This window comes from Phyllopteryx taeniolatus, chromosome 6 (genome assembly GCF_024500385.1).
Source record: "Phyllopteryx taeniolatus isolate TA_2022b chromosome 6, UOR_Ptae_1.2, whole genome shotgun sequence".
In the NCBI taxonomy this organism is placed as follows: Eukaryota; Metazoa; Chordata; class Actinopteri; order Syngnathiformes; family Syngnathidae; genus Phyllopteryx; species Phyllopteryx taeniolatus.
In genome coordinates, this window is record NC_084507.1 from 735,851 (window position 1) to 747,336 (window position 11,486).

An 11,486-nucleotide genomic window follows, 5' to 3' on the forward strand; every position below is an offset into this window, starting at 1 on the left:
CTCCAAATGTAACGATGCTCATTGTGGCCAAACAGTTCAATTAGTTTCGTCAGACCACAGGACATCACCAAAAATTAACCTGTATGCATTTGTAAACTGTAATCTGTTTCTTTTGGAGTAATGGCTTCTTCCTGGCAGAGTGACCATTCAGCCCATGTTGGTACAGTACTTTTTTCACTGTGGATAATGACATAATCTTACCACCTTCAGACCAGCATTTTCACAAGGTATTTTGCGTTTGTTCTTTGGTTTACATGAACATTTCAGACCAAAGCACATTCATCTCTGGGACACAGAGCCCGTCTCCTTCCTGAGTGGAATGATGGCTGGACATTCCCATGGTGATTATACTTGCATGTAATTGTTTGAACAGATGAATGTGGCACCTTCAGGCATCTGGAAATTGCACCCAAGGATGAGCCAAACTTGTGCAAGTCCAGAATTCTCTTCCTGATATCTTGGCTCATTTCTTTTGACTTTCCCATGATGTTACATAAAGAAGCAGTGTGTTTCAGGTGTGTCTCTAATTAACTAAAAAAAATGTCAATAAACCTATCAGAAGCTTACAGAGAAATGACATCATCGAGAGAAAAAAAAATCCTCTCATTATTCTGGCATTTCTCAAATAGAAATAATTTTGGTCATCCTAATTGACCTTAAATTGGAAAGGTTTAGTGTGAGTTCATGTTAGACAGTGAGTGAAAAAAATATATCTTTTTATACAGTGAAGGTGAACATCTAGTCTCAACTGTAGCTTTGTCTTCCAAAAGTCTGCTAGCGGTAGCTTAATGCTAAGACATGATTGAAAACATGAATAGGGCTCATGAATAGCACAAATGTCGCAGTATAAACCTTTCAATAAATGTATATAAAATGAGGAACATTTACAAAAAGCTAAAATACAGTGCCGTGAAAAACTATTGGCCCGCTTATCAAATTCTTATATTTTTGTGTAGTTTCCCCACTTTAAGATCATCAAATAAATGTAAATAGCTCTTCAGAAGTTGTCCTGAGTTCCTTTGTGGCCTCCTGGATGAGTCATTGCTGTTCTCTTGAGGTAATCTTTGTAGGCCGGCCACTTCTATGAAGGTTCACCACGGTTACATTTTTTCTCCATGTGAGGATAATGGTGCTCCCTATGGTTCGCTGGAATCCTAAATCTTTAGAAATGGATTTCCAGACTGACAGATGTCAATTTATTTCTCGACAGTTCTGGAATTTCTTTGGCTCATGTCATTTTGTTGCAGCTTTTTTAGATTATTTGTCCAATTTGATTTTGTCGGAACAGTTTCGATTGGACAGGTGTAGAGGTAATCAGGCTTGGGTTCGGTCACCCAAAATTGTGATTAGCCACAATTAATTCATGATTTAACAAGGGGGGCCATTACTTTTTCACACAGGGCCAGGTAACGAAGTTTTTTTTCCCTTAATAAATGAACTCACCATTTAAAAACAGCCTTTCAAGTACACTTGGGTTATATTTGTCAGATATTTATCTGTTTGATGATCTTAAACATTAAAGTGGGGAAACTATGCAAAAATCTAAGATTTTGAGAAGGGGGCCAATACTTTTTCACGGCACTGTAATAATACTCCCAGCCATATAATCGTTCTACTCTGCGAAAAACAAGTTATATTACTGCATTCTTCTTTGTGTCTTTTCATCAAATCTACGTTATCGTCTGCATGCAAGCACTACGCTGCCCACTTAAAGGCCAAAGCGTTCATAACAGAAGCAGCAGGTACAGTATACGTGCTGGTCAAATAAATGGAATAGGATTATTCCGTGTGTAGAAAAACACAAATCAACTCAACTTCATTTATAGTGAACGTAAGGGAAAGAAACAAAGCTGTAATAAAGTGCTGTACATAACTTGAGCAATATTTGATTTTGTGTGTAAAAGTGTTATTTCAGTGAAAATGTATGCTGTGTTCAGTAAAAGTTTGTGTTTGTAACAATATTTGGTTAAAATAAAACCCATTGTCATTAAAATTGCAAGACATAATGGCATTACAAAGTATTGGTACTTGATATCGGCAAATACTCAAATGTAAATGCTTGTACCCGTACTCAGTCTGAAAAAAGTTTGTATTGGTGCATCTATTGTTATGATGTGTGGGAAATAATCCCAGAATTGAACTGTTTTTGTCACTAATATTTTTCTCTTTGTTTCTCCAAATAAAAGGGGGCTTCTCCATGGGTGGAGCTATGGCCATCCACTTGGTGTGTCGGTACCATCCTGATATAGCTGGGGTTTTTGCACTGTCCAGTTTCCTGAATAAAGACTCTGTTGCTTTTAAGGTACAACACATCAATACACACATCATCTTGGGCAGTTATTTCTGATTACATTTGTAGTCAATCTTTTAATTATAATTTTCAGTCGTTTTTTTTTTACGATGCTTGAACAGACTACATACATACACACAATGAAACTGATGAATGAATTAAGTAGCAGATAATTTTTACTAATGATTTGTTTCATGTCAGTTTGTACATTAAAATTTGATGTAGGAGCATTGTGGGGGTTACACTGAGTTGGATATAATAAAATCTGGTGCTGCCAATACCAGAAAGTTTGTACTATGAACACAGAATTTTCTTGATAACTATTCAGTGGAGGCACATCTATTGTCTAATGAATAGCTTGTATAATGGCCCTTTTCAGATTTCTGATCAATAGGGTTGGGCATTCTTTTGAATTTGAGCGATTCCGATCCTGATTCCGGTTCATTTCGATTCCATTTCCAAACGATTCTTGATTCCGGTTCTTGTAGGCGGCTTGGTCCAAAACGTTTGCATGGTTTAACGAAGGGGTGTTATGAACATCCATTTTCTTAGCAGCGCGCAGCATAAACTAAATTGAAAATTTGACTCAGAGAACTTTATAACCAGTATCAATATCAAACCTGTGAACTAAAAGGCAATCTGTGTGTAACTAACCCAATTGACTTAATATTAATATTATTTATATTAATTAATGTTTCAGCTAAAAGTTAAATGTAGCATGGTTAAAGTTATTTGCGGCAGTTTTATCACATCATATGGTTTATATGTGCAAGTTTTAACTTGACTTCCTGTTTTAAACAAGTAGCCTTTTATTGTGAAGGCTACGCACCGGAACTCAGCATTTTGGCATGAAAGGTACCTTCACACGACACCGGTGAAAACAAAAGTAAAACGAGATGGCATGAAAATAGTAATGAATAGAACCAAATCTCTGTAAAACGTTGATTCCTTGACCTACCCACCGATGAGGCACAAGGTTAATGTTTGTGATACTGTGAGACGTTTGTGAAATTTATCCCAATTGATTGTGATGTAAAGTTGGTAGTTTGTGAAGTTTTAGCTCAATGTTAAGCTTGTAATGCGGCTGTTTCTACTTTCTTTACAGTATGGTAAAATAATATCAATTTTATTTTTGTGTCTGTCATCAGACACTTGTCATTGATGGTGTAATGGTAGATTCGGCTGACAATGGTGCAGGCAGCGTGGGTTCAGTTCCCACTCAATGACGGTGTGAATGTGAGTGCGACTGGCAGTTACGGGTGTAGTCCTTCTTTCGCCCGAGGTCAGCTGGGATAAGCTCCACCACACCGCAACGCTGAACAGGATAAGAGGTGTTTGGGATGGAAGGATGTCTGTCATCAGCTCTTACATTGGTTTCAACACTAAAATAAATGCCTATAAACCATCAGTGCAAGAGTGCAACCCACAGTTTAACATTTTTAGCTGCCTCAATGTTGGAATAGACGTATTTTATTGTTCCACACTCACCCAGTTGACGTCACTGAAATTCCACACGGTGTAAGCCGAGGCTCGGAGTGGGAGGGGTCACACTTCTACACATCACTAAAGCCTCCTTAGTACGATATAATCTTATTTCAAGTGTTGCAGTTAAGAAACACTTGTTCGCCACCGCCATTGAGCACCAGTACGTCTTCATGCGCATTCTTCTTCGTTGGTTTTCGCCACTGGGGTGGTGGTCCCCGAGGGTGTGTTCCAACTACAGTGGGATCACACTCCTCAGTCTCCCTGGTAAGGTCTATTCAGGGGTGCTGGAGAGGAGGGTCCGTCGGGACGTCGAATCTCAGATTCAGGAGGAGCAGTGTGGTTTTCGTCCTGGCCGTGGAACAGTGGACCAGCTCTACACCCTCGGCAGGGTCCTCGAGGGTGCATGGGAGTTCGTCCAACCAGTCCACATGTGTTTTGTGGACTTGGAGAAGGCGTTCGAGACCTCGGGGAGACCTGTGGGGGGTGCTTCGGGAGTATGGGGTACCGAACCCCCTGATATGGGCTGTTCGGTCCCTGTACGACCGGAGTCAGAGTTTGGTCCGCATATCCGGCAGTAAGTCGGACTCGTTTCCAATGAGGGTTGGAGTCCGCCAAGGCTGCCCTTTGTCACCGATTCTGTTCATAACTTTTATAGAGAGAATTTCAAGGCGCAGCCGAGGCGTAGAAGTGGTCTGGTTTGGTGGCCTCAGTATTGCATCTCTACTTTTTGCAGATGTGTGAAGCGGCTGGGATGAGAATCAGTACCTGCAAATCTGAGACCATGGTCCTCAGTCGGAAAAGGGTGGCATGGCCGCTCCAGGTCGGGGATGAGATCCTGCCCCAAGTGGAGGAGTTCAAGTATCTTGGGGTCTTGTTCACGAGTGAGGGAAGAATGAAACGGGAGATCGACAGGCGGATCGGTGCAGCATCTGCAGTGATGTGGACTTTGTATCGGTCCGTTGTGGTAAAGGAGCTAAGCCGAAAGGCGAAGCTCTCAATTTACTGGTCGAGCTATGTTCCTACCCTCACTATGGTCACAAGCTGTGGGTCGTGACCGAAAGAACAAGATCCCGGATACAAGCGGCCAAAATGAGTTTCCTCCGCTGTCAATTTACCGGTCGATCTATGTTCCTACCCTCACCTATGGTCACGAGCTGTGGGTCGTGACCGAAACAACAAGATCCCGTATACAAGAAGCCGAAATGAGTTTCCTCCGCAGGGTGTCCGGGCTCTCCCTGCGTGATACGGTGAGAAGCTCGGTCATCCGGGAGGATCTCAGAGTAGAGCCGCTGCTCCTCCACATCGAGAGAGCCAGATGAGGTGGCCGGGGCATCTGATTTGGATGTCTCCCGGACACCTCCCTGGTGAGGTGTTCCGGGCACGTCCCACCAGGAGGAGACCCCGGGGACGACCCAGGACACGCTGGAGAGACTACGTCTTTCGGTTGGCATGGGAACGCCTCGGGATCCCCCCCGGAAGAGCTGGATGAAGTGGTTGGGGAGAGGGAAGTCTGGCGTCCCTGCTAAAGCTACTGCCCCCGCGACCCGTCAGTTTGCACGTCAAACCCGACCCATCAGTTTGCACATCAAAATCTCTAAATTATGTATTCCTACTAATCGTAAATGCTACCCGCCATACCTTGGAATTGGCGTACTGTGGGTGGTCAGAACAATGTAAATAACGCATATCTATTGTACATGAAGTTGAAAGGAAAAGTACATCAACTCTTTAGAATTACCTGGATTTCTGAATATATTGGTCATGAAATGGGATTTGTGCTTCATAATAGTCAAAACTATAGGCAAGCAGCATTTTCTTAAACTAATGCAACTATTAAATGTTGCTATGTTATAAAAAAAATAATTATTTCAGCACTGTGAATTTTGATGTGGTATGTTCAATAAAAATGCTTGTATGGTCTTAGTTTAAGCAGATTTTTTTTTCTATTGTTGTGAATTACAGTAGATGACGCACAGATCACATTTTATGGCAGGTTTGCAGAAATGGAATGCAGTGGTGCGTTATGAGTTGAATTCGTTCCTTCACCACGTTCGTACTTAAAAACACTCGTATCACAAATCATCTTTCCCCATTGAAATTAATGGAGAGCCATGAATCTGTTCCTGCTCCACAAATAATAATGATGTAATTGTAATGTGTTTTTAATGAGAAAAATAGCACTCTACCGTCTTGTATTTTGCAAACATACAGTATTAACAAATGAATATGAATGGAATGTAAATAATTAAACCGTGTGTGCATCATGATTTTGTGTGTCAGTGCCCATTGACATTGTGCTCTTCTGATGTGCATCCCTTGGCCACTAAGGGCAATATATTAAAGACAGCCATAATAAATGAGGAAGAGTCTCACAACTAAGTGACTCGGTTATCTGCAGTAATAGAAGTCATTTTTGGCAGAGGATAAATAATCCATGCCTTTAAGTATTGTAATTCTGCACGTCTTGTTTGTTCAAAAATAAAAAACTACATTGATCCTAGTATTGTTAGCCTATCTATGATGTTTTGCATTGTGTGTTATCATTAAGCTAGTGGACTTGCATAAAGCAACTATGTTTTTTGGTTAAATCCACATGTAATTTCTTGTTTTATGTTTAGTTTTACAGGAAACTTCAACTTGGAGTGACAATAAATGGCTTGAAGCAAGAACACTAGGGCTCTTATTTGAAGAAGTGTTCGTTATTTGCCAAACTGCTGCCATTTAGCAGTGGAGGGTCATAACTTAAATCATTGCTCGCAACACAAGGCAAAAAAAATCTACTGATTGACTGCTCGTATCTTGAAAAACTTAGTTGGGTTACTTGAGGTACCGCTGTATCTGTTTCATTGCTTGTAGTTTACACTTGATAGTCAAAATCGTCTGTGAGGGAATTTCTTAATGTTGACTTAGTCACTGCTGATATAGCCACTCTCAGCACGACAATAATTTCAGACTTCAGTTCTGAAAGATGCATTTTGCAGGGACCCTTTGGGGGAGGGGATTGTCCGCCAGGACACCTGGAAGCACTTTGGTCCGGGGATGCTTTAGGCCTAGTGTTGGTGGCGCCAGTAAATCTATACTTCCGCAGGTTGGTCGCCATCTGGATGTTATTCCTGGGCGTCTTTGGTGGTAGAATAGTTAAGTCAGACTTTTTGCTGATTGTCGTGAAATATACAACTTAAAGAGGAAATTATAAAAGGCTCAGCGGGAGCCCACACAAAGCACAGCTTACTCCAGTGCAGCCAAGCCACCATATTTTTTTATTACATTTGCACAATCGCACCAGATTGGCCCTCACTTGTTTCATTTCTGTTTAATGAAGGCAGTGGAGGAGCGGGTTAGAGCAGGACACTTCCTCCCAGAGTTGCTCCAGTGCCATGGGACAAGTGATGAGCTGGTGCTTCATCATTGGGGAGAGGACACATCAATGTTGCTGCAGAAGGCTGGGATGACAACCGCTTTCCACTCCCTACCCGGTCTCTACCACCAACTCTCCCTGCCTGAGATGGAGCTGCTGAAAGCCTGGATTCTCCACAAACTTCCACCCAGCTCATCTTGACCACCTTCATCTCCCCATTGTGTGTAATTTTAGCAATAAATATTTTTTGTTTGGTGTTTATTGTTGCGACACTTCATTTACAAACAATGTAAAGGTTTTAAACCATCCATCCATTTTCTGAGCCGCTTCTCCTCACTAGGGTCGCGGGCGTGCTGGAGCCTATCCCAGCTGTCATCGGGCAGGAGGCGGGGTACACCCTGAACTGGTTGCCAGCCAATCACAGGGCACATAGAAACAAACAACCATTCGCACTCACAGTCACACCTACGGGCAATTTAGAGTCTCCAATTAATGCATGTTTTTGGGATGTGGGAGGAAACCGGAGTGCCCGGAGAAAACCCACGCAGGCACGGGGAGAACATGCAAACTCCACACAGGCGGGGACGGGGATTGAACCCTGCACCTCAGAACTGTGAGGCTGACGCTCTAACCAGTCGGCCACCGTGCCGCTAGGTTTTAAACCACAAAACAAATATTGTTTGAACATATTATACCATATTCAATTTAAACTCAAAGGTATTTACAATGGTAATTTTGAAGTTGAATGCCTGGCCTAAAGGTAGTACAATTAGGAATTTGACCAACTTTTTGGGGAAAATTTGGGAAAGTCACATGCTTGACATCATGTGATTGAACCATATCTCCCAGAGTTTAAGCAAATCTTGTGGAATATCAGTTTCGTGTTCATCAGAATGATTAACTCCATAAGTACTGTATATTTAACTTTTTTGTTTTTGTGTGTTTGATGCCACCAGAGAAGGGAACACAGATCACAAAGAGCGTCCCCTGCTGGACGGGCTCACTGATTTGCCAACCACCCCCACCGGCTGGCGGGCTCACCCGTCTTCGATATGCCGGCTCAGAAACTCTGTACACCAGTTGACTAGCATGCATGTGATATGGTGTCATTCACTAATATGTTCGATAGAAACACTATAGACTTTAATTACTTCTGCTGGTATCACTTATTACAGGTGTGTCAAACTCATTTTTGTCGCGGGCCACATTGTTGTCACGGTTTCCCTCAGAGGGCCGTTGACTATGAAACCATATAAATGTTTAATCACCTCATTATTACATACAAATTGATGGATACCTAGTTTTGAAATCGGAAGTCAAGGATAATAGTTTGTTCAACTACTGTTCAAGTTACCATAAACACAAAATGCTTGCAATGTCTCAAAGCTACTATTTATTATTATTTTATGAGAATTTGAGCAATAATCATGGAAAGATGATAGATGATTTGCTTTCGCTGACCACATGAAATGACTGCGGGCCAGATTTGGCCCCGGTGCCTTGAGTTTGACACCTGTGACTTAGGTCTGGACTGTGTTAGTAGCACTGCCTTGCTCATTTTCCCACATCCTGTCCTACCCTTTTCTGTCCGCTCTTATCTGGTTCTCTTGGTTAGTTATTGCATATCCTCACTGGGTGTGTCCCCTCCAACCGCCCCCCCGAACTCCCCAATCTACAAATAACTTGTAATATTACTTGTTAAAATATCTAGACTGTCTGACTCTTGTTCTGCTGTGGTTCTCACCCCTTGTCCACTCTGTCCCCCTGTGTGTACCCTAAAACCTTTTTCTGTCCAGCTGCTTTTTCAATAAACATCAGATTAATTAAAAAAAATAATAATAATAAAAAATTGAGCAGAGGTAGTATTTCAAACTCCCCTGTTCCACAGCAAAACTGTTCCACCACAAAGGCATACAGGTGGAACTGATCATTTTAAAATGTATATACAGTACTTGCAAGAGATTTATAGAAATAGCCTTACACAATATTTGTTCCCTAATTAAATAAATTATTGTGAGACAACAATAATGTGATCTATCTTCACGTAGATGAATATCATTATTATAAATAACATAATTAAAGGTAAATGTAAGCTTTTATTATTTTATTCAGAAGTGTGTATCAAAACTCGGAGTCTTTTGCATTAATCAGTACCCAAGAAGTAGTTCTCAGTTTCAAAAAGGTTGGTGAGACATGCCAAAGACCAGCGTTGTCAAACTCATTTTAGTTCACAGGCTACATTCACCCCAGTTTGATCTCAAGTGGGCTGGACCAGTATATCCATGGCCTAATAAGCTATAAGTAATAATACATTTTTTCCCCCATTTTTTGTGAAAATATTTACATGTATTGATTATTATCTTGCTGCAAATCTTGTTTCAAATCATCAATCCAAAATGTCATAACAAAAATATGTGCAAGTTCAACTATCAATCAGTGTTTTCATTTGCAGTTGCAAGTTACAAATCACAGTAGATCTATAAACTGTATGTACCTTTTAAAAAATAACTTTAGAAATCATTTTGAATTTACACAAATGTCCATATCCATCTGGAAATCTCGAAAACCTCGCCTGACTCTCATCACCATACAAACTCGTGGGAACTTTAAAGTATGAAAGTGCAGTTATCCCCATGCCTTGTAAATGTATACATACAAATACATATGAGTTGTGGCAAAATAATAATAATAAAAGGGTTGCACCAATCAAACCTTTTTGAATTTAGACTGTTGACTGATAATTTGCAATATTCAGTCTCTTGAAATATTTGTATAGGTGTTTTTCATGTGTTTTCCACAATGCAAAGGTGGCACAGCATATGATATGAAGTAGGCTTTGCTCCAGAAGTATGGATTTATTATATTTATAGTTTAGCCTTTTGTGAATAGATGCAAGACGTCCTCATAGTAGTTTGCAGGTTAAATTTAGTCTTGACATCAGGCAGATTGGCAGAGTGAGACTTAAAAAATTAAGACAATATAAATGTTAGCTCTGTCTAATACGGACATACATATTGACAGTCAGTGCAAAATAGAAACTTGAATCAGCTGCTAATATAATTGTCACCCAGGAGCTTGCCATAGAAATCTGCAAACACAAATATTGAGTGAATTTATATGAGGTCAGCATTAGTCTGCAGTACACAAACATTTAGCAAGCTCTCTCCAACTATTAGCAAGCATCAAATTAGCTTGTACCCAACAACATCTAAAGAAGTGACTTTGAGCTTTTCCCTGTCAGGGGTCTCCGCTACAACAAGTGACTCGCATGATTTCTTTGTCTAACGTAACCCAACCATTTTTATCCAGGCTTTAATAAACCCATGTCCCAATTAACTTCAAAAATTCGTCTTTAATTGCAAATTTGCACATGAAATTACTTCACAACACTTGATATGATTGGCATTGCTTCTGCAGGAGTTAAGTCTCTTCATAGTGGGACCCGATAATGGGGGGGTACCAGGGAGCAGCCGCGGGTTATGAGGGGGTAGCCCCAATGCCCGGCGGGGGGCCGGCCTCAGGAGCACCGCCACGCAACTAAGTGAGAACCCAACTCCCCCTTTGTTACTATGACTGCCAGGTCCCCAACTGGCAGTCGTTGGCCCTACCGTGTGTATCAGTGCTCCCCGGAGTGATGTGGTGGATTCAAATCTGGAGAGGCCAGTGAGGGGGGGCTGCCAGGCACTGCTGCAAAACAGCCAAATCCCCCACACCCACGACCCACCGCGCCCCAGAGAAGGGGAGCTGTCAATCATCACAGAGCAGGCTGTGTTCGATTTTGGAGCTTCCACTGTATCGCATGTAGCACCAATTCCCAACAATACCTCTTGGCACTTACCATATGGAGCACACTTTAAACAATTTGAAACCCGCATAAAGTACTTTGGCAATGGGCACAAAAAATATGAAATTTCAAATCAGTATGCCTAATGCCACCAAATGATACACAAATACCCAGTGCATCAATACCCAGTGCATCCGAAGATTATTCACAGCAGTTCACTATTTTCACATTTTATGTTGCAGCCTGGCGGCACGTTGACTACTGGTTGGCACATCCGCCTCACAGTTCTGAGGACCCGGCTTCAAATCCGGCCTCGCCTGTGTGGAGTTTGCACTTCTTCCCGTGCCTGCGTGGGTTTTCTCCGGGTACTGCGGTTTCCTCCCACATCCCAAAAACATGCATGGTAGGTTAATTGGTGACTCTAAATTGCCCGTAGGTGTGAATGTGCGTGCGAATGTTTTTTTGTTTATATGTGCCCTGTGATTGGCTGGCGACCAGTTCAGGGTGTACCCCTTCCTCTCGCCTTAAGATGGGCTACAGCACATTAGTGACGATAACCGGTACAGAAA

General features: G+C 41.7%; 1 protein-coding gene across 3 annotated transcripts in view; it reads left to right on the forward strand.

The window, feature by feature from the left end:
- lyplal1 (lysophospholipase like 1) overlaps positions 1–11,000 on the forward strand; it is a 43,867-nt gene extending 32,867 nt beyond the window's left edge. For 2 of the 3 annotated variants that reach the window (XM_061776979.1, XM_061776982.1), the window contains exons 4-5: positions 2,187–2,302; positions 7,098–7,392. In XM_061776979.1, the coding sequence (XP_061632963.1) occupies positions 2,187–2,302; positions 7,098–7,334 (353 nt within the window). In that variant the 3' untranslated portion in view covers positions 7,335–7,392. Of the gene's footprint in view, positions 1–2,186; positions 2,303–7,097; positions 7,393–8,089 lie in introns of those variants that run through there. The other variant, XM_061776980.1, reaches the window with a different exon arrangement.
- The last annotated feature ends 486 nt before the right edge of the window (positions 11,001–11,486 follow it).